Source organism: Hypomesus nipponensis, chromosome 16 (assembly GCF_054491055.1).
Source record: "Hypomesus nipponensis isolate SF chromosome 16, ASM5449105v1, whole genome shotgun sequence".
NCBI classification, from domain to species: Eukaryota; Metazoa; Chordata; class Actinopteri; order Osmeriformes; family Osmeridae; genus Hypomesus; species Hypomesus nipponensis.
The window spans coordinates 1,625,001-1,648,491 of NC_140376.1; the positions used below are offsets into that span (position 1 = coordinate 1,625,001).

The 23,491-nt window shown below is 53.5% G+C and overlaps 1 protein-coding gene across 1 annotated transcript in view; it reads right to left on the reverse strand.

The window, feature by feature from the left end:
• Window positions 1-23,491, reverse strand: part of faf1 (Fas (TNFRSF6) associated factor 1) — a 56,384-nt gene that overhangs the window by 29,085 nt on the left and 3,808 nt on the right. The window contains 6 exon segments of the mRNA XM_084675805.1: window positions 9,266-9,352; window positions 14,857-14,962; window positions 20,128-20,219; window positions 20,386-20,477; window positions 21,074-21,330; window positions 23,000-23,046. Coding sequence (XP_084531931.1) covers window positions 9,266-9,352; window positions 14,857-14,962; window positions 20,128-20,219; window positions 20,386-20,477; window positions 21,074-21,330; window positions 23,000-23,046 — 681 coding nt within the window.

The following is a 23,491-nucleotide window of genomic DNA, read 5'->3' on the forward strand; positions in this document are numbered from 1 at the left end:
TAGTCAGCGCACACACACACGCAGACACACACACGCAGACACACACACGCAGACACAAACACACACACACGCAGACACACACACACAAACACCGATAGGCAGCATCTTGTAATTAACGAGCACGACAGGCTGTAAACGTCAGCAGACCAGAGGGACTCATTATCCAGTCCAGTACCTCCTGGAAAGACCCACAGGGTAGGAGGCTGGGGGACTGGGGTAGGAGGCTAAGGGCTAGGGTAGGAGGCTGGGGGGCTGGGGTAGGAGGCTAGGGGGCTGGGGTAGGAGGCTGGGGGGCTGGGGTAGGAGGCTGGGGGGCTGGGGTAGGAGGCTGGGGGGCTGGGGTAGGAGGCTAAGGGGCTGGGGTAGGAGGCTAAGGGCTAGGGTAGGAGGCTAGGGGGCTGGGGTAGGAGGCTAGGGGGCTGGGGTAGGAGGCTAAGGGCTAGGGTAGGAGGCTGGGGGGCTGGGGTAGGAGGCTGGGGGGCTGGGGTAGGAGGCTGGGGGGTGGGGTAGGAGGCTGGGGGGCTGGGGTAGGAGGCTAAGGGGCTGGGGTAGGAGGCTGGGGGGCTGGGGTAGGAGGCTAAGGGGCTGGGGTAGGAGGCTAAGGGGCTGGGGTAGGAGGCTAAGGGGCTGGGGTAGGAGGCTGGGGGGCTGGGGTAGGAGGCTGGGGGGCTGGGGTAGGAGGCTGGGGGGCTGGGGTAGGAGGCTGGGGGGCTGGGGTAGGAGGCTGGGGGGCTGGGGGGCTGGGGAAGGAGGCTGGGGGGCTGGGGTAGGAGGCTGGGGGGGCTGGGGTAGGAGGCTGGGGGGCTGGGGTAGGAGGCTGGGGGGCTGGGGTAGGAGGCTGGGGGGCTGGGGTAGGAGGCTGGGGGGCTGGGGTAGGAGGCTAAGGGGCTGGGGTAGGAGGCTAAGGGGCTAAGGAAGGAGAATAGAGTAGGAAGCTCTGGTAGGAAGCAGGGGGAGGGCTACCCTCTACCCCCCAGATGTGCTCTGGTGGAGGGGAGGGGCCTGGTGAGTTAGCCTGGAAACACCCCCAGACCTCGGGGTGGGGTGGTGACGAGAAGTGGGACAGTTCCCTGGTCTGCTGTTCTTCCAATGTGAGGGCGGGGGTGGCTTCGGCGGGGGATGTGGAATTCTGGCCTATTGTCTGCAACCGACTCCCACTAAGACCAGCTGCTAGCTGTTGAATCGGAGGCCGATTACACGCAACAGCAACAGAGCCTGAAAGGCCCAGAGAGTGTCAGAGCTTTCTCTCCATCTCCTCTCCGAGGGGGAGTCTTCATGCTAGCCTAGCCCTCTATGGCCACCAACACTGCGCCCACTCAGGCTTGTCCGACACACTGACGACTGACACAGAACAAAGCGACAACACACAGTGTCGCACAATCACAATAGGCTGCTTGGTGTTAGTTATAAGGCTGGTTTAACACACTCAGAATAAGCCAATTGTTGGACTAAAAGGCATATAGTCTTGTTTGTAGATTAATCTCCAATCAAAGTGCTTTAATCTGCGTCGGGTGCTGAGCGAAAGCCCAAAGAGATTAGGATGTGTCCGCTATGTTGACCATTGTGTTTCCAATTCCCATTAACTGGGTAATTTAGGATGTGAAGCAGGAACAACAGTCTGTGTCCACCAGAAAAACCAGGCCTGATGAGTAATATCCTGCTCCGGCCCCCAGCCAGGACAGCCTGCTCCGGCCCCCAGCCAGGACAGCCTGCTCCGGCCCCCAGCCAGGACAGCCTGCTCCGGCCCCCAGCCAGGACAGCCTGCTCCGGCCCCCAGCCAGGACAGCCTGCACCGGCCCCCAGCCAGGACAGCCTGCTCCGGCCCCCAGCCAGGACAGCCTGCACCGGCCCCCAGCCAGGACAGCCTGCTCCGGCCCCCAGCCAGGACAGCCTGCTCCGGCCCCCAGCCAGGACAGCCTGCTCCGGCCCCCAGCCAGGACAGCCTGCTCCGGCCCCCAGTCGGGACCCGAGCAGGACAGCCTGCTCCGGCCCCCAGCCAGGACAGCCTGCTCCGGCCCCCAGTCGGGACCCGAGCAGGACAGCTTGCTCCGGCCCCCATTCGGGACCCGAGCAGGACAGCTTGCTCCGGCCCCCATTCGGGACCCGAGCAGGACAGCTCGCCCCATCATCACGCCTGGCTGCTATCTGAGCACTTCAACTTACCGAAGACCCAACAGCGTTTTACCCCTTTCTGGAACTTTACGAGTTCCAAGGGCCCCTCTGAAACGCGCTGTTGGCATCGCCAACCATCTGAGTCTGTTCCTCTCACCACGACCAGCGCAACTAACCGGCCCATCCCGGCACCAGACGGGGACACACGGTCCAGGTCGTCCAGCAGCTCACAGGGCCGCCCCCCCCCTCCCACCGGGGGGGCAGGTGATTCCCACGCAGAGTTCACGCTACACCAGGCCACACAGGCACATGAGAGTTTCTAGTGTCCCAGTCCTGGTAATCTTCTCTGGGAGCAGAGCCTCGGCCGGGGACACCTGGGTAGAAACACTTAGCTGGATTGCCTGGCCCGTCATCCCCTGTAACCCAAACCCTGAACCCCCCACGGCTGCACATCCCCACGGAGGGGTTTTCGCGTGTCGTCGTGTCATTTCATATTTCGTCACAAGTTGATCCTTTTCATTCAAGGAGGATTTTTGTGGAATTTGAAAAGGCGGGGAGGGAGGGAGGGAGGGAGGGAGGGAGGGAGGGAGGGAGGGAGGGAGGGAGGGAGGGAGGGAGGGAGGGAGGGAGGGAGGGAGGGAGGGAGGGAGGGAGGGAGGGAGGGAGGGAGGGAGGGAGGGAGGGAGGGAGGGAGGGAGGGAGGGAGGGAGGGAGGGAGGGAGGGAGGGAGGGAGGGAGGGAGGGATGAACTCATCTATATTATTACAAAGACTAGCTGACACTAAAATGAATCATGATCAACAACAATATAAGTAAAAATAAAAAAAATACAATACAAATGGAAGGAGACCTATTAAATCCCATTTCTCCCCAAAAATCCTATTTAAAATGTCACAGTTGGGATGCAAATCTTCTTGTAGTTGGCCTTTTCCCACCAGAGGTATCTTATATCGCCTGCCGGATGGACGTATCTGAAAATGTCTGTGGTATTGGAAGAGGCTTTCTGATGGAGTGGTAATGAAACGTGCTGTGGCTAAGGCTTGGCGCCAGGAGGTCCTTCAGCTCTCCTGGACAATGTGAGGGCTTCCTTCTGAGGGCCTAACAAGTGTATGAATAAAGTTGATGGCTTCCCCTGTCAATGGGGGCCTTGAGGGGTCAGGCGGAACAAGAGAGGATGACAGGGGGCCACAGGAAAGATGTTTAAGAGAGTCTCTCCTCCCCTTCCATTAGAGACTTCAAAATCTCAAAATGCTCAGTGGGTCAGTCAAAACAGTCAAATAGAACCCATCAGAACAAATAATAATTGTGGCTTAAATCAAATAGTTGATCACCCGTAGTTTGGTTGATGGGTGGTGGGGTAGTGAAGTGGTGGTGTGGTAACAGTGTGTTGGAGTGGTGTGGTAACAGTGTGTTGGAGTGGTGTGGTAACAGTGTGTTGGGGTGGTGTGGTAACGGTGTGTTGGAGTGGTGTGGTAACAGTGTGTTGGGGTAGTAACAGTGTGTTGGGGTAGTAACAGTGTGTTGGGGTGGGGTAGTAACAGTGTGTTGGGGTAGTAACAGTGTGTTGGGGTGGTGTGGTAACAGTGTGTTGGGGTGGGGTGGTAACAGTGTGTTGGGGTGGGGTGGTAACAGTGTGTTGGGGTGGTAACAGTGTGTTGGGGTGGGGTGGTAACAGTGTGTTGGGGTGGTGTGGTAACAGTGTGTTGGGGTAGTAACAGTGTGTTGGGGTGGTGTGGTAACAGTGTGTTGGGGTGGTAACAGTGTGTTGGGGTGGTGTGGTAACAGTGTGTTGCGGTGGTGTGGTAACAGTGTGTTGGGGTGGTGTGGTAACAGTGTGTTGGGGTGGTGTGGTAACAGTGTGTTGGGGTGGTGTGGTAACAGTGTGTTGGGGTGGTAACAGTGTGTTGGGGTAGTAACAGTGTGTTGGGGTGGTGTGGTAACAGTGTGTTGGGGTGGTGTGGTAACAGTGTGTTGGGGTGGGTTGGTAACAGTGTGTTGGGGTGGTAACAGTGTGTTGGGGTGGTGTGGTAACAGTGTGTTGGGGTGGTGTGGTAACAGTGTGTTGGGGTGGTGTGGTAACAGTGTGTTGGGGTAGTAACAGTGTGTTGGGGTGGTGTGGTAACAGTGTGTTGGGGTGGTGTGGTAACAGTGTGTTGGGGTGGTAACAGTGTGTTGGGGTAGTAACAGTGTGTTGGGGTGGTGTGGTAACAGTGTGTTGGGGTGGTGTGGTAACAGTGTGTTGGGGTGGTGTGGTAACAGTGTGTTGGGGTGGTAACAGTGTGTTGGAGTGGTGTGGTAACAGCAGCAGTATAGCGGTCAGGTAGAGGGGTCAAGGGGTTTCATGGTAGAGGAACCATGTTGGCCCATAACATGTTGTAGTGCAGTACTGGAAAGTAGTTTGGTAGAGTAACTGTGTGCTTGCTCAGTAGGGTGTGGATCTGTGTGGTAGTTTGGTAGAGTCTAGTATTGTGTGGTAGTTAAAGCCTAACAATCTGTTTGGATGAGGGGCACTCCAGTGGTATAGTAAAATGGTGGTATTATGGTGTGGTAGCACAGTCAGCCGTGGGGTAAAGAGGCAGGGTGGTGTTGGGAGAAGGAGCCTTGCCGTGGGGCAGAGGAGAGGGGTCAACCCCCCACATGACCCTCCCCCTCCAGCCCCACACTAAAGAACTAGCTCCTCTTTTTTAGATGATTTTAATTAACACTTGCATTGAAGCTCTAAGCACCAGGGCTGGCGAAGAGAAAGAATTCTCTCCCTCTCTAACCCACCGCCCCTCCTCCTCCCCTCTCTCTCTCTCCACACTCCCATTCCTCAGTTTCTCTCTCTTTCTTCCTCTCTCTCTCTCTCTCTCCCTTCATCCTCTCTGTGTTTCGTTTTTTTTTCTTCTCTTTTTCCTGCGCCGGTGCGGGGCAGTGTTTGGATTAGGTGTCTGGCTGTGAGTGTGAGATAATTACTGGTGACAGCTGCACTGACGGCAGCCGCGGCCGCCCAGCCACCTTGTGCTGCTGCTCTTTGATGAAGAGAAGAGAGAGGGACAACAGAGCTCGGAGAAAAGGAGAAAATAAAGACAGAGGGGAGGAGGAGAGGACCGAGAAGAAAGAGCCAGAGACAGGGAAGGGGAGAGGGAGGTAGAGCGAGCCCCACCCTAAACACCTGTTGATTCTCTCTCTTTTCAGGTTCCTTGGAGACAGTGGGAGATATGTCACTCCTGATTAGCATCTGGGGTCGTGCACAGAGGCTGTGTGTGTGTGTGTGAGTCAGCATCTGACTTGTGTGTGCATGGTTCAAAAAGGCAAGCCAGAGAGTTGTTGGCGTGTCAGTGTGTTAGTGTTGTGTTTGCGTATGCATCGTGTGTTGGTGTGTCAGTGTGTATGCCTCATCAGTTGCACAACAGCAGGTGTTCTAGGCCCGCAATGCTGCAGATGGACAATACTTCCTATCACAGCCTTGAGAGAGAGAGAGACAGAGAGAGAGAGAGAGACGGAGAGAGAGAAAGAGAGACCTAACGAACATACATGAGTATTGAGGTTGACAGAAATAGAATCCTCAAAAGACAAGGATGGCAGAAACAGGAAAAGGAGAAAGACAACATATACAGACAGAGACTGAAACAGAGGAGAGAGAGAGAGAGACAGACAGAGAGACACAGGGAGAGAGAGACACACCTCCCTGTACTGAATGTCACCTGAAGGGGGGCTCTGTGCGAGATTATCGCTGAGCTCTGTCGCTACGGCAACTGGCAGGCCCCAATAAGCCATGGCGGGGCCCGTCAGGTGGAAAGTTCCATTAAGGAGGCGGGGAGTCCGAGGCCAGGGCCCCTCAGAGAGCGGTAGCATTAATACATTAGCAAACACCATGAAACACTGGATAAATGTCAGCAATTACTGGGAGGGCTGGGGGGAGGGGAGGAAGGAGGAGGCGGAGGGGGGGAGGGTCTAATAAGGATGTACCGCCAACTGTCAATCATTCGCCAGGTGTGTGGGAGGAGAAAGCTGCCAATCAAAGCTGTTAGCAAGGAAGGGAGAGGTGAAGAGGGCGAGAGACCCGGGAAAAACAGAGAGAGTGTGAGTATATGAGAGAGAGAGAGAGAGAGAGAGAGAGAGAGAGAGAGAGAGAGAGAGAGAGACGGAGAGACAGAGACAGATAGCGGTGCTAGCCCCCCTGCCCTCCCAGCCCCTCCACCAACCCTCTCCTTCCCCCCCCCCCCCCAACACAGAACCCGCTTCTGAACAATTGAAAGCAGTCCTTTCCCTCCCTCAGCACACCTGGACCCCACCTGAATGTGCTCCTCTGACCTAGAACATCCCCAGCGCATCATCCAGCTGCTTCTCCTGTTTCAGCTTGCACTGTGTGAAACTCACTATGGAAACTCAAGAAGGGCGATGACGTCGAACCGTAGCAAAACAAACATCTCGCTCCTCGACAAGTACGTGGGCTCCTGCGGCGCGCTTCAGAGGGAGGGGCCGACCCACCCTGGAACTTCCTAAGCTGCCCAGACGTACGACAGTGGGTCCGAGGAAGTGACTCAATTAGCTATATTTAGCTGCTCTCTGGAATGATCCAGACCTGGATGTTAAAAGTGAATCTTTCACCTCAGTGTGACGGCCAGGGGCTGGTAATTGGCTTGCCAGCAGTGCAGTGTCTAGCTGGGCCTGTGAACCTGACTGGAGTTCCAGAGTACTACTGCTGCTACACAGTGGGGGGAGGACAGGTGGGTGGGGGAGGGAGATAAGGAAAGGAAAGGAAAGGGGGGAAGGAATATATCTGGAATAAAAGGATGATAGTCAGCCATCTTTCTTTCTTTCCTTCCTTCCATCTATATATCTATCCAGTTACCCCACCAGTTATCCACTACAGCTAATACTAATACACACACACACACACGCCAATCAACCAGGAAATCAGCCATTTCTCTTCCCTTCCTACGAGTGCTCCTCCAGTTATTCACCATGTTAATACTAACACACACACACACACACACACTCTCAGGAGATTCAATAAGCATTGGGGGCTGGAGGAGAGAGCCATTATTACACTTTTAATATCTCCTCCCCAGGAATCATGCATGCAGCTGGGCGTGAACACCTCGCGGGGGTGTGGGGTCTGGATGACTGCCCTACTCCATGATCGAGCCCAGATCTCCTCAGCCCCATCCAGCAGAGATCCCTTAATCTGAACAGGACTAGCAGGATAAATGGATGCATAATATGATATTAACAGCTTGAGCTTGGGGTGCTAGACGAGGAGATGTGAGGCGCTGCCCTTCCCGACCGTGGGGGAAACCGCCAGCCTGGCTGGTTTCACACAACATGAGGCGCGCTTTATTTAGCTCACCCGACACACAACGTTGAGGAAGCGAACTGGGCAATCCGAAACTAAAGTCTGTGTTTTCAGGAGGTCTGCATGTCTGTATGAGGTCTGTATGAGGTCAGTCTATCTGTAGCAGGTCTGTATGAGGTCTGTATGAGGTCAGTCTATCTGTAGCAGGTCTGTATGAGGTCAGTCTATCTGTATGAGGTCTGTATGAGGTCAGTCTATCTGTATGAGGTCTGTATGAGGTCAGTCTATCTGTATGAGGTCTGTATGAGGTAGGTCTATCTGAATGAGGTCTGTATGAGGTCTGTATGAGGTCAGTCTATCTGTATGAGGTCTGTATGAGGTCAGTCTATCTATAGCAGGTCTGTATGAGGTCAGTCTATCTCGATGAGGTCTGTATGAGGTCAGTCTATCTGTAGCAGGTCTGTAGCATGTCTGTATGAGGTCTGTAGCAGGTCTGTAGCAGGTCTGTGTGTCTGAGTTGTATAGAAGGTTCTCAGAGGAGGGTGGACCACTATAACGTGCTACTCTAGGCTGAAAGGTTCAAACAAAGCGGACAGAGAACAAACAATATCAGCAACAGAAGAGGAAGCGGAGGCCTTTGTCCTTCCTCCTTTCAGGGACACATTACATACGCTTGCAAATGTATTATTTGACATCTACAAAGTGAACAACCAAAACAAATCTTAAAAGCTTTCAGCTTTAGTTGAAACCATCAAAAACAACCAGGTGCAGGTGTTGTGGTCACCATTGACGACGGGAGCGTTTAAAAAGGGACACAAACCAAGTTGGATACAAAACAAACAGCGTCGTCATTTACTGACCACAGCAGCCTCTCCAGCCACATGAGGAAGACACAGTATTCTGTCAGATCTCTGGCAGCAAGCCAGGACAGCGCACAGCGAGGCAGGAACTACACAAGCTACACAACACACACATGTTTCTCCTCAGCGCTAACAAGGTAGTGCCTCGCAGAGTCTAGGGCTAAGAAGTATGTACTCCCAACAGCTCGCAGTGGCATAGAAAGAAAAAGTCCAATCCAAATGATTAGAATGGGCACACATATGGTGTCAAAGAGGAGGAGGAGGGGCAGGGGGCAGGGGTTGGGGTTTCATCAGGGCCTGTGAGTGATGGTGCTCTCTGAGCAGTCTGACTGGGGTCGGGGCTGAAAGAGCCGTGACCTCCAGCCAGCAGGGGTCAGGAACACTCAATGATGTGAGCTTTAATGTCCACAGATAAGAGGACACAGGGGAAGCCCTCTTTGACATCTTAATTAGTTTCAACATCTTACTCTCAACTGGCCGGCAGATGGTTGCAGCCCGGACCACGATCGACTGTTTTCTGTCTGATGGAACTAGTGATGTTTTGCAGTTAGGGGCTTTGAAGGTTCTTCAAGTTAAGGGTAAGGCTTAGAATGTGGTTGTGTTTGGGTGGTGTGTGGTTGTGTTTGGGTGGTGTGTGGTTGTGTTTGGGTGGTTGTGTTTGGGTGGTGTGTGGTTGTGTTTGGGTGGTGTGTGGTTGTGTTTGGGTGGTTGTGTTTGGGTGGTGTGTGGTTGTGTTTGGGTGGTGTGTGGTTGTGTTTGGGTGGTGTGTGGTTGTGTTGTGGTGGTTGTGTTTGGGTGGTGTGTGGTTGTGTTTGGGTGGTTGTGTTTGGGTGGTGTGTGGTTGTGTTTGGGTGGTTGTGTTTGGGTGGTGTGTGGTTGTGTTTGGGTGGTTGTGTTTGGATGGTGTGTGGTTGTGTTTGGGTGGTGTGTGGTTGTGTTTGGGTGGTTGTGTTTGGGTGGTGTGTGGTTGTGTTTGGGTGGTTGTGTTTGGGTGGTGTGTGTGGTTGTTTACCGAGTCGTCTGATGAGGAAGCGGGCCAGCCCTCCCACTGCTGGTGCCTGACAGGGATGTTGGTCAGGTCGGAAACGTTCCTCTTCACCTGCAGGGACACAGAACACCCACAGAACACCAGTCACACAGGATACTGGCTATCTTACGTCCTTTCAAGACACATTTACCTCAGCTGATCATTTCAGTCTCCTTGTTTTGACAAGTAATCACGAGTGCTAAAACCAAAAAACAGTATTCGTTTTTTATTTCACACACATCTGGTAATATATTAACATTATTACTTCAGGTTCACTCATGTTCAAGAACATTTTGACTGATTGATCCTATCTGGAAGTTTCCAGATGATTACAAGTGTACAACTAACACATCCAATAGTAGGTCTGGTTAGCACCAAGAGCCAACAGGGCTGACATTACTGCAGCCTCCGACCCCCTCCTCCTCCCTCCTCTAACCTCCCCTCTCCTCCTCTAACCTCCCCCCTCCTCCTCCCTCCTCTAACCTCCCCTCTCCTCCTCTAACCTCCCCCCTCCTCCTCCCTCCTCTAACCTCCCCTCTCCTCCTCTAACCTCCCCCCTCCTCCTCTAACCTCCCCCCTCCTCCTCTAACCTCCCCTCTCCTCCTCTAACCTCCCCTCTCCTCCTCTAACCTCCCGTCTCCTCCTCTAACCTCCCGTCTCCTCCTCTAACCTCCCGTCTCCTCCTCTAACCTCCCGTCTCCTCCTCTAACCCCCTCTCCTCCTCTAACCCCCTCTCCTCCTCTAACCCCCTCTACTCCTCTAACCTCCCCTCTCCTCCTCTAACCCCCTCTCCTCCTCTAACCCCCTCTCCTCCTCTAACCTCCCCTCTCCTCCTCTAACCTCCCCCGTCCTCCTCTAACCTCCCCTCTCCTCCTCTAACCTCCCCCGTCCTCCTCTAACCTCCCCTCTCCTCCTCTAACCTCCCCTCTCCTCCTCTAACCTTCCCTCTCCTCCTGTAAACTCCCCTCTCCTCCTCTAACCTCCCCTCTCCTCCTCTAACCTCCCCCCTCCTCCTCCCTCCTCTAACCTCCCCTCTCCTCCTCTAACCTCCCCCCTCCTCCTCCCTCCTCTAACCTCCCCTCTCCTCCTCTAACCTCCCCCCTCCTCCTCTAACCTCCCCCCTCCTCCTCTAACCTCCCCTCTCCTCCTCTAACCTCCCCTCTCCTCCTCTAACCTCCCGTCTCCTCCTCTAACCTCCCGTCTCCTCCTCTAACCTCCCGTCTCCTCCTCTAACCTCCCCCCTCCTCCTCTAACCCCCTCTACTCCTCTAACCTCCCCTCTCCTCCTCTAACCCCCTCTCCTCCTCTAACCCCCTCTACTCCTCTAACCTCCCCTCTCCTCCTCTAACCCCCTCTCCTCCTCTAACCCCCTCTCCTCCTCTAACCTCCCCTCTCCTCCTCTAACCTCCCCCGTCCTCCTCTAACCTCCCCTCTCCTCCTCTAACCTCCCCCGTCCTCCTCTAACCTCCCCTCTCCTCCTCTAACCTCCCCTCTCCTCCTCTAACCTTCCCTCTCCTCCTGTAAACTCCCCTCTCCTCCTCTAACCTCCCCTCTCCTCCTCATACCGTGACCACTGCACTGCCACCCCAGGACCATAACAAGGACGGAGAGAGGGAGGGGGACGAGAGGGAGAAACCGAAAGAAAGAGAAAAGAAAGAGATGGAGGGGTTGACTAAAGCAGTGTGGGCTCAGGCGGTGGTGTTGTGGACATTCCTTGGATGCCTGTCCTAATACCGGCACCGGCAGCCTCGCGCTCTCAAATGAACAGTATTTCAGTATTTCTCTTTTCCCATTCATGCGCGGTGTATCTACACTTGATAACATTCCCCTGACTGGTTTTAAACTGTTCGCAGGCGAGCCATCGGCCGCCAGCTCTCCCAACGCCCGCCCGCCCGCCGGCCCTAGTCGCTTCAAAAGCTCCAACGCCAGGTCCGATGAGCGCTGGACGGCCCTGATCAAAGCCCAGGTCGGGCGCATTAGTCCGGCCGAATGCTGCAAGCTTAGCCGCGGGGCAGGATACTGATGCTGAGCAAACTGGCCTTTGTGGAGGAAAGCTCCCCCCGCACACACACACACACGACTGACCCCCCCCTCCCACCGTACTGTCCAGAGCCCTTATGGGAGACACATCCACCCACCATGCAGGTGGAGGAGTTGGGATGGTTCCAAACCCAGTCAGGGGACAGGGGAGGTGGGCAGCAGAGGGCTGGGGGACACGTGGGACATGTGACAACTGCCGTTTCACGACAACATACGTGACATAAGAGGATGGTGTGTGCCTGTGTGTGTGCGCGTGCACATGGGCGTGTGTGTGTGTGAGTGTGTGTATATGGTAATCAAGAGCACGTTGTTCTCATAATGTCATTCTATCCCCTGGCAGTGTCTCACATGGGGTCACCTCACCACACTCAAACCCCTGTCAGTCTGGCACCCTCTCCCCTCACCGCAGCCAGATGCCTGGTGCCTGACAGGAGGGGGCCCCCCGGGGGGCCAGGGTGCCCCGGGGTCAGGCTGGGCAGCCAGTGTTATTGCAGAGTGTAATATCTGTGTTTGACCAGGGAAGCTACAGGGATTTCTCCTCTGCCTGTGGTGGTACTGGTTGGGGGGGGGGGGGGTCCAGCAGGAAGTGAGGCAGCCAGGAGAGGAGGGAGGGGGGCAGGGAGACAGACAGGGAGACAGACAGAGAGGTGTAAACACTGGCAGGCCAGCTGTGATGAAGCAGCGCCGTTCGGAGGTTAAAGCAGCCGCAGAGAAACAATAAACCTGAGAGAGAGACAGGCAGTAGGACCACCTCCCCACCAGAAAGACAGACAGGCAGTAGGACCACCTCCCCACCAGAGAGACAGACAGGCAGTAGGACCACCTCCACACCAGAGAGACAGACAGGCAGTAGGACCACTTCTCCACCAGAGAGACAGACAGGCAGTAGGACCACCTCCACACCAGAGAGACAGACAGGCAGTAGGACCACCTCCCCACCAGAAAGACAGACAGGCAGTAGGACCACCTCCCCACCAGAGAGACAGACAGGCAGTAGGACCACCTCCACACCAGAGAGACAGACAGGCAGTAGGACCACCTCCACACCAGAGAGACAGGAGGACACCTCCATCTCTAGGAGACAGACAGGCTAAAGGGCCCTTCTAGGAGAGACAGACAGGCTAAAGGGCCCTACTAGGAGAGACAGACAGAAGCTTAGAGGCCTACCCTTCAGTCACGCAGGAGGGAGCGACAAGAACTGCTGGCCACGCTGGCCCAGGTGTTAACATCAGACCTGTCTAATGCTGCCCCCTGTCTGTCTGGCAGACAACTGCACCTTCACTCACTGACTACACAACAAGGCGTGTGTAAATGTGCACTCTTTTTGGAACCATTACAAAACATTGAGTTTAAGTTAGGGCCTTGGTTATCCAACTTACATATCAACCTACATAACAAGGGCTAAAGCTAAATGCTGTGTATGGCTGGGGTCTCCCATCAGACCGCTGCTAGCCTGGAGAGGCCTGCTCTGCACAAGTACACTACCCCAGCTCAACACAGGCTGTCTGCACAGCTACACTACCCCAGCTCAACACAAGCTGCCTGCACAGCTACATTGCCCCAGCTCAACACAAGCTGTCTGCACAGCTACACTCACAGCAACATTAATGATCCAATCACTTCAAATGCCAAGTGCTAGTAATCCCTGGCTGGAGGCAAATCAAACAGAAGAAAAGGTTGCTGTTAAACAGTCACAAGCTCTCCACTAGGGACCAGATGTCTCTCATCCACAACTTCCCTCTCTCCCTCCCTCCCTCCCTCCCTCTCTCCTGTGTTTCCTTCCCTCCACCGCTCCTCTCTTTCTTCTCTGTTGTGTTGCGTTGGGGGGGCTCCCCAGCTGCAGGCTTGGGGAGGAGAAAGGGGGCTTTTCAGGGGGCACGGGGAGAAATCCCTGGGACGGTTGGTCTGGTCACGGAGCGCCCAGCACCCAGCGCCCCGGACCCTTTCTACATACCACTTTCCTGGCAAACATTTGCTCTGCAGCTTAGCCAGCTATGGGACTCGTAGCCCCCCCCCCCCGCACCCCAACCAGGCCAGGGTGGGAATGCCAATCAGAGACCAGGGCCCTAAGCCCCAGGGGAAGCAGAGAGGGTACAGAGAGACAGACAGACAGACAGACAGAGAGTGGTGGGTGAGCCGTTCCCTGGGAGCCACAAGGCAAAGCCAGAGCCTTTGGAAAAGGCAAAGAACAAGGCCGGGCCAGGCTTCGCTTCCATTGATATGCACAGGCAGGGCCCAGGACACTGCACAGGCAGGGCCCAGGACACTGCACAGGCAGGGCCCAGGACACTGCACAGGCAGGGCCCAGGACACTGCACAGGCAGGGCCCAGGACACTGCACAGGCAGGGCCCAGGACACTGCACAGGCAGGGCCCCAGGACACTGCACAGGCAGGGCCAAGGACACTGCACAGGCAGGGCCCAGGACACTGCACAGGCAGGGCCCAGGACACTGCACAGGCAGGGCCCCAGGACACTGCACAGGCAGGGCCAAGGACACTGCACAGGCAGGGCCCCAGGAAACTGCACAGGCAGGGCCCAGGACACTGCACAGGCAGGGCCCAGGACACTGCACAGGACACTGCACAGGAAACTGCACAGGCAGGGCCAAGGACACTGCAGAGGCAGGGCCCCAGGACACTGCACAGGCAGGGCCCCAGGACACTGCACTCAGGTTAAGACAAAGGAGGGAGCTGGGTCAGTCCAACAGAAAGACGTGAAGAGGGGGGAGGGGGGTCAGAGGGGTAACGGTGCAAGGCCCTGTGTTCTCTCTGGGGGGGCACAAGATGCCTAAAGACCAGCATGTGTTGAAACTGAGGCCTGTTTGAATCTGCTTTGTCCCCTCTCCTGTGCTGCCACCCACCCCCCCCCAGCCCTGCCACCCCACCCCCCTCGTCCCCATGTTTGCAATCCCAACAGAAACACTTAAGTTCACAGTAGGGAGCTCGTCAAAACCATCTGTCTGGCAGGAGAGAGGGAGGAGAAGACCAGTGTGCAGACAAATAAGGTTACATTTTCCTCTGTGTGTGTGTGTGTGTGTGTGTGTGTGTGTGTGTGTGTGCTGGCCGTGTAAGAGCTGTAGTTCCGTGAGGACAGTGCGTGATCCCTCCATGCACTGCATGAGCAGCTTGTTGCCCCTCCTGCAGCCCTGCTGTGGGTCAGGAGTCCATACGGCCTCTCAGGTGAGCACAGGTGATTAGAGGAAAGGCTCTGTGCGCATCCGCACACATCAGTCTATGAACGTACTGTAGAGGAACTACGCCATAGATGAACAAACTCACAGCCACTGTAATAAGGAGAAGTGTTTCTTTCATGTGCGACTGAAAACACACTGCATCTCCTTAAAGAATAAATACAAATAAATAAAGTATTGTAGCAAAACTTCAACAGGACACTATTGTGTAAATATATTTTAGGAAGCAAAAAAAACCAGAATGACGACTTTTAAATATCGCTCCATCACGCGAATTTGATCATGGGAAGCCAGAATCGTGATTGGGATTGAAACGTGCTGAGTAGCAGCCCTGGATGATGGTACCTCCTGTATGGTCCTGCTCCCGGGGAAGTTCAGATTGTATTCTCTCTGGGCCTCGCCATGACTGATGACCAACAGGAAGTTCTGGTTTAATGACTCCTGGAGAGCACTGAGAGAGAGGAAGTGAATGGAGAGGGGTGGTGGGGGGGGGGGGGAGAGAGGGAGGAGGGGGAAAACAGAGGATTGAAAGGGAAAAAAGGAGAGAGAGAGGAAGGAAAGGGTTATTTTCAAGAAAAAAAAACTACAACCAAAAACAGTATGAGCAACATTCGGCTTCAGAGTCAAGCGAAGAGCAAGCTGGGACTTGTCAGACGGTTATCCGTGCTGCGCGATGACTCGCTGGGCGCCCCTCGGGACCCCACACCCCTCTCCCCTCCTCCAGCTCTGTCCTGACAAGCCTGGCACCACAGGGTGCCCAGCGCTCCTCCCGTTACTGCGCAGCATGACACGCACAGGGGCACGGCTTCACTGCGGCCCGTGTGGAGCATGCTGGGGCTGGGCTAGCATGCTGGGGCTGGGCTAGCATGCTGGGGCTGGGCTAGCATGCTGGGGCTGGGCTAGCATGCTGGGGCTGGGCTAGCATGCTGGGGCTGGGCTAGCATGCTGGGGCTGGGCTAGCATGCTGGGGCTGGGCTAGCATGCTGTGGCAGGGCTAGCATGCTGTGGCAGGGCTAGCATGCTGTGGCAGGGCTAGCATGCTGTGGCAGGGCTAGCATGCTGTGGCAGGGCTAGCATGCTGTGGCAGGGCTAGCATGCTGTGGCAGGGCTAGCATGCTGGGGCTGGGCTAGCATGCTGGGGCTGGGCTAGCATGCTGTGGCTGGGCTAGCATGCTGGGGCCTGGTGCATGTAGTAATTCAGTTATCATCAGTAGGCATGACTTTATGAACACCCAAGTACACCCTGAGACACACACACACACACACACAGAGAGAGTCAAGTAACGAACACACCAGGACAAGAGGAGCTGGAACAGACAGACTGAGACAATGTGTATGTGTGTGCGCGTGTGTGCGCGCGTTTCACGAACAGCCCTGTGTGTCTGGAAGCTTCATTTACGGTGAGCGTGGAGGTTAAGTAGCGTTTTGAGCAAACGCCGTGTCTGTGAGGCTGAATATGAATGGAAGCTTACGACTGAGGCTGCCTGCTAATCAGCCCAGCTCAAACCAGCCAGGAGGGGAACAGGAATTAATATGTAGCTAGCGCACACATTAATTATGCAATCGCTCGCACTAATCTGGTCAGATCTGGACGAGCTTATGTTAACAGAAGCCCAAATTTACAGTAATGACAGCATATTTACATTGACTAAAACTACGAAATCAATATGTAAATGTAATGTTTGTTGTAGCTAACCGCGGAAGATTGGAAATGTGCAGGGTGTGAAGATGGACGCATAAGTAATCTGCGACAGCAGAAGGAGGGAGAGAGAGAGCGAGAGGCACAGAGAAGTGGGCCATCTAAACAGCAATCTGATCTGATTTGGTTGGAAACTTTGTTTCTCCACTGTGGCTGGCACACCAAGCCATTAAGGAAGGAAAGAGTATCTGAGAGGTTTCTAGTGTTGTTACTAGGGTAACTAGTAGTGTTGTTACGAGGGTAACTAGTGTTGTTACTAGGGTAACTAGTAGTGTTGTTACGAGGGTAACTAGTGCTGTTACTAGGGTAACTAGTAGTGTTGTTACGAGGGTAACTAGTGCTGTTACTAGGGTAACTAGTAGTGTTGTTACGAGGGTAACTAGTGCTGTTACTAGGGTAACTAGTAGTGTTGTTACGAGGGTAACTAGTGCTGTTACTAGGGTAACTAGTGTTGTTACTAACAGTTAACACCCCCACAAATACACCTGTCTGAAGTTATAACTGATCAATATAACTGGCTTTATTTAAAATGGTACACTACAAGTCCACGCACTTAACAATAGATTGCTATTCATTGAACACCTAAATGGATGACTATACATGGCTAAATAAATTACCTTACAAAAACACTTCTACTCTTGTCTTTCCCTGCCAGCCATACAACCAGTCAGCAATACAGTCAGTCAGCCAGCCAGCCAGCCAGCCAGCCAGCCAGCCAGCAGGAAGGGCTCCAGGATGAGGTGAGGGTGTGGGAGAGTTTGCCCCTGGTCAGGCACACGCGGCCGGGCCTCTGCCCCCTCAGGAGCCAGGCCACAGCCACAGAGGCTCCGGCTAAAATGTCACTTCACTTTTCAGACAGGGAAAATGGAGCGTTTTGCAGGAGACGAGAGTGTGTGTGTGTGTGAGAGTGTGTGTGTGTGTGTGTGTGTCTTGACAGATTGGTTTCATTCTGAGGTAAGCCCACTGCCTCGCTGGGGGTCCCAAGACACAGAACAGACTCAGATCTTATTAAAACACCCACACAGATCACACACACACACACTACTCTATGCACACTGCATACACACCCATGCAAGGAAACACACGTAATCACAGACATACACAGGCCTACAAAAACCAGCACAACGCCCAGGTACACAACACCCAGGTACACAACACCCAGGTACACAACACCCAGGTACACAACCCCCAGGTACACAACCCCCAGGTACACAACCCCCAGGTACACAACCCCCAGGTACACAACACCCAGGTACACAACACCCAGGTACACAACACCCAGGTACACGACACCCAGGTACACAACACCCAGGTACACACACTTCCCTACGTCTGTGAAGAACCCAGGTAGGCTGAGTGTCTTTCCCTTAAGAGACATAGCCCTCCGTCCTGACCTGCAGCTTGTCTTACCTCCTTAGTTTACACCAGCAACAGAACAGGTGCATTTTCACTCCCCCAGGTTCTGTCTTGTTATGGTCGGCCATTTTGTCAGAGAGGAGCCCTAATCGGCATCATAACTGCCAATAGTTACTTCCTGCTTCTACGGCTGCAGCGTCCCAACGGGGTTAACAGGTAGGGAGGGTGGAGAGGAGCGGGAGGGGGAGAGGGGGGAGGGAGCGGGGGAGAGGAGCGGGAGGGGGAGTGGGTGATAAACGAGCCATGCTTCGAGATTCAAAAAAAGAAAAAAAGAAGAAAAAAGGAGCAAACGTCTAATCACTCATTTGTATTTCAAAAAAATATATATTGGGAGTTCAAATTAAAATAACCTTCGATAAACACACTTCCTGGAGGGAGGCAGAAGAAGAAGAGAAAAAGCCGTCAGAGGAGGAGGGAAAAAAAGACGAACGAGTACCATTAAAATATTCATCAGCCTTCATTATTTATGCAAGAGATTAGGTCCTCCTCGACACTACTGCAGGAAGACAGTCAACACACCGACAGTGCTACAGCAAACCATGCTTAGGACTGGATCTTCCTCTAACTACCTGGGAGAGGGAGAGGGGGACAGAACCAACGAGAGCTCGCGCATCAAATCTCCAAAGCCCTTCCAGATTTATTTATAAATCAAACAGAGGAAGCGAGCGGAAGATGGATTGGCTATTTAATTAATCTGTCTGGCTTAGGTGGGCCACCTGAGATCCGCTTTAAAATAATTGCCTACAGTGGCGTTTATTTGTAAGAATTTGGGGTCGAAAAAAAGTTGAAAGCTCCAGAGTGGTGTGGGAGTCAGTGTCACTACAGGCATGCAGAATAAACCCTTTACTGACCCCCACAAGCCAGACAGAGGAGCCGCTGTGAGCACGGTAGCTCTGTGGATAGCAAGGGTTCAAGTTTGAAGGAGTCCAATGAGGTCTATGTTTTCAGGGCGTGCTATGTTCATGGCAGGCTAACAGCTTGTCTGCTCCTTTTGCAGAAAGAGGGGCTGGAGTAGTCCCCCACGGCAACGTGATCTGCCCCCCCTCCCCCTCCCCCTCCGTCTCACAGCCATCGTGATGACAACAGGGTCACAGACAACAGTTTTTTCCTCACAAATATACAAAAACACTCCTTTAACACACACACACACACACAATTAGCCCCCCTACCGCTAACCCACCAAAATAGTTTACACAGAATAATGAGCTTCTGACACCTAGAATGATATCTAGCTATGACATCTGGAGAAGTGGCAAATTGCTGCTAAGAAACACAGTGGAGAGACGTCGGGGAGGGTGAGGGGGGGGTAGAGAGGAGCAGAGGGAGAGAAATAGGCCATTAGCTGCCAACACAGTTAAAGATCCCTTACTGGGTGCTGCCTGGATTGCTAGAAATGCTCTCTCCTTCTGCTAGGAACATCTAGCGTAGAACTGGGAGGGTGGAATACTAGTCTTGATGAATCTCTGTCTGCTAGTGGTGGAGGTGGAGGTGGTGGGGGGTCCTGATCTGACGAAATGACTAGAGCCCCCATGGGCCAGACAGCTTCTCCAATCAACACAGATAATTGATGCACACACACCTCCTCAAGCACATACACAACATAACCAAAATAGACGCACGCGCGCACACACACACACACACACACACACAGCCACACGGACAATCACACAGATTAAGGCTTTAGCTCCATTTCAAGATGGAACGCTAGCTTGAGATGGTCTGCTTGGTGCCACAGACACAGGCAGAGTGACCTCTGGACGTGGAGACGAGGCTTAATGGATCTCTCCCTCGGCACAATCCCCGTCTATTCTCAATCTCCCTCAACAGCCAGCCTTCGTCTCTAGAAGACTGAGGCATATTGGAGCGCGGAAACAAATGAAAAGTGGATCTCATACACGCAACCTCTGGATGATACGGAGCAAATAATCTTCAGCAACAATAACCAGACACGGAAATGACTGTTGACACAACACACCACGCTGTTCAGTAGCATTTTCCTTTGAAAATGTCAAAATAAATGACAGGAATTGTCTATGCATGGAGGGGGGGGAGATCAAGTACCTCTGTAAATATTCAAATCTAAATTACAGTTGGTTGTTATAATCGAGTCTTAAAAGCAGGTGGTTGTCAGTCCTGGGGAAGGAGGGACAGGAGTCATGTGTGGATGTAGAGCACCACCTGGTGGCCGTGGCTGGTCACTGCGATGAACACAGGCAGCGAAGGGAGGAGAGACGGAAGAAGGAACCAGTGGAGAGAGAGGAGGGAATGAGAAAGCAAGAGCAAGAGAGAGACAGACAGACAGACAGACAGGCAAAGAGAGAGAGAGAGGCAGAGAGAGAGGCAGAGAGAGAGAGAGAGAGAGGCAGAGAGAGAGAGGCAGAGAGAGAGACAGAGAGAGAGAGAGACAGAGAGAGAGACAGAGAGAGAGAGAGAGGCAGAGAGAGAGACAGAGAGAGAGGCAGAGAGAGAGAGTAGGAAAGAAGCTGAGACATGAGGTTTACCTGTTTTGGCTGGTGCTGGCAGTAGGGGCGATGTCGGGGGTCAGGACATACAGGCTGTTATTCTTAGGCAGGTGTAAACTTCTCAGTGGCGTCTGGGGGGAGAGAGAGACAGACAGACAGAGTCTGTGAGGAACACTGAATGGATTTAACTGACTTTCTTTGAATCATCCAAGATGAAAGCTTGTTCTGAGAGATCTGTTCTAATGACCGGGTCTCAGGGACCCCAGGGGGTTTCTGTGGTGTTCCTCTGCTACTCACGCTGTCAGACACGTCGCCACTCTTCCAGCCTTTCAGCTGCATCTTAGATACAGGAACCCCCAGCTCTGTCTCCAGGATCTGTTTGATTTCACCTGGAGGAGAGGGGAGGGGAGGGAAGAGGAGGGGAGGAAGAGGAGGGGAGGGGAGGAAGAGGAGGGGATGAAGAGGAGGGGAGGGAAGAGGAGGGGAGAGGAGGGGAGGGGAGGAAGAGGAGGGGAGGGGAGAGGAGGGGAGGAAGAGGAGGGGAGAGGAGGGGAGGGGAGGAAGAGGAGGAAGAGGAGGAAGAGGAGGGGAGGGAAGAGGAGGAAGAGGAGGGGAGGAAGAGGAGGAAGAGGAGGGGAGGGGAGAGGAGGGGAGGGCATGAAGAGGAGGGGAGGGGAGAGGAGGAAGAGGAGGGGAGGGGAGAGGAGGAAGAGGAGGGGAGGAAGAGGAGGGGAGGAAGAGGAGGGGAGGGGAGGGGAGAGGAGGGGAGGAAGAGGAGGGGGGCAGAAATCTTAGTATACCTGAAGTTTAGCATTTCTCCAGCAGGCGGCAATAACCCACAAGAGTTAAGTTGCCACTTTGCAAAACGCCTCCTCCCTCTCTCCTCACCTACCGTGCTGGCCTCTTCCCTACCACCCCTTCCCCTCCTCGCTCCCTCTCCCTCCCTCCCTCCCTCCCTCCCTCCCCCTCCTCCCTCTCTCCTCACCTACGGTGCTGGCCTCCTCCAGCACCACCTCCACCGTGCGCTGTCTGTACTCCACCCTGAAGCTGAGCATGCGGGGCTGGCGCTCCACAATGTGTCGGGACGGGAGGGTGGGGCAGAAGGTGGAGGAGGACGCAGGGGAGGAGGAGGAAGACGAGGAGGAGGGGGGAGGAGCCGGACCCGCCGCCGCCGCCGCGGACGCCGGCTCGGCTGCTTCTGATTGGTTGAGGGGGCTGAAGAGATTGGCCTGGGACACCTCACTGGAGACGAGAGGGAGAGAGAGAGAGCAGGTCAGAGGGGACAGGAAGTCAGTCACAAGAGGTCAAGTGTCAGAATGAACAGTCCAGAGGCTAAAATATACTTGCATTGTCTGACTGGGTGAGAAAAATAAAAACATTAAAAATGTTCTCTTTCAATTTTTTGAAGAGCAGAGGGCATCTGACAGCCAAAGATAAAAGATTGTCGAATGCAAAAACTTGGCAACGCTAATAACGCTACGAAAGCATGAACAGAACTTTATTTGAATTAATTAATAACTAGTGAAATCCTGAACACAGAGAAAGGTTACTTCCTCCAAGGTCCATTAAAAGTGAAACGTAGAGTACAACCAAACCACATCCTCTAAGTGGCTTCGACAAAACAGGAATGTGATTTATTCCAACAGCTAAAAACCCTCACTTGGCACATCCGTGCAACAAACAGACCGTCCAGACGGTTAGAAATTCAAACCCAGCTGCAGTTCTGATAGCATACATCTAGGTGGCAGTATTTCTCTTTATTAACTGGACGCAGGAAGACAGAGCGACCAGAGGCCTGGGCCTAAGGATGAGGTAAAGATTCCTACAACCTAGTTCAAACACAATCATTAGCCCTGAATACCTGCCTGGACACAGGAGGTATAGAGCTGCCTCAACAGGGAGAGCAACAAGTTTATCAGTCAACGATTATTTATATATATATATATATATATATATATATATATATATATATATATATATATATATATATATATATATATATATATATATATATATATATATATATATATATAAAAAAAAACTAAATGTAATAAGGAGGGAAGGAAGGAAGGAAAATCCTGGTTAAGAACTGAAACAGGCCCCCAGCCCTCCCCTGGCTGATCTTGAGGGCACCTCTTAGGGTTGTTTACTGGGCAGTGCCACCCTACAGGGCAGCCTGCCTGGAGCCTGGCATCTACCGCCAGACACTCAACGGCCTGCCTGGCAGCGAGTGCCCTGCCAGGCTCCATTCACAGCTCTGTGGGCCTTAAGAACAACCTAACATGTTCTCATGCCCGAGGTCCTCACACACTCACCAAATAAAAACCGTTCAAACAGAACAAGCGTTTGTCCCCCTCGGTTCAGCGTATTCATGAGCGCCCACTGGCCGTTGAGGGAGGGAGGGCAGCACAATGCCCAGATACAGAGGCTTATTTAGTAACTGTTTTTAGCGCTGCATCTTGGCACATACGCTATAGTCAGTCTTTACACTAACTATTCTTCTTTTTTCTTTTTTTTTCCCCCCACATCAAAACATCAGTTGTATTCACTTGGTTCTATACACATTGGGCTGTGTGTTGAAAGATACACAACCCTAGACCCTTCCAGTACACACCGATAAAAGGGGGGGAAGGAGGGGATCAAAACGAACGTTGACGGGCAAAGTACACTGTTACGGCTCCTGTCCTGAACTAGGAAGGTTTTAGGGCCTAAAAGGGGGGGGCCCCCCCTGGAGCTGGGGCCCCCCTGGAGCTGGGGCCCCCTAGACCTGGGTCCCCCTAGAGCTGGGGCCCCCTGGAGCTGGGGCCCCCTGGAGCTGGGGCCCCCTAGAGCTGGGGCCCCCTAGAGCTGGGGCCCCCTGGAGCTGGGGCCCCCTGGAGCTGGGCCCCCTAGAGCTGGGTCCTGGTCGTACCTTTGCAAGATGCCGTTCTCCTGTGGAATCACACCGTTGATAGCCGCCTGCAACAGAGAGAACAACATGATGAAGAGATAGAAGACAGAAAGGTTGATGAGGACGGTGACAATAAAAGAAATAAACATTTTACTGTTCAACTCTTTATTCACACCCAGTCCAGTGTGATGAAAGTGATCAAAATCGACTAGGGACAAAGAGACCACGGTTCTGTTTGAACTGGAAGGAAATGCAATTTGAAGGAAAAGAATGCATTCTTGCAGGTTTCCTTCCATTCCAATCCCTAACCTGACAGCGACTCGACTGCTAAATCCTCAGGAGGAGAAGTGACAACTTATGCTCGTTCATTTATGTTAGATCTGCAATCAACCCACACGGAAGGAGACGGGAAGCCTCGACATACATCAACATGATTCAAACGAGGAGCTGGAGAGCCCGGGCCAGAGGCCAGATGGAATGTTCTGGATGCCATGAGATGCTGTGTGGGCATCG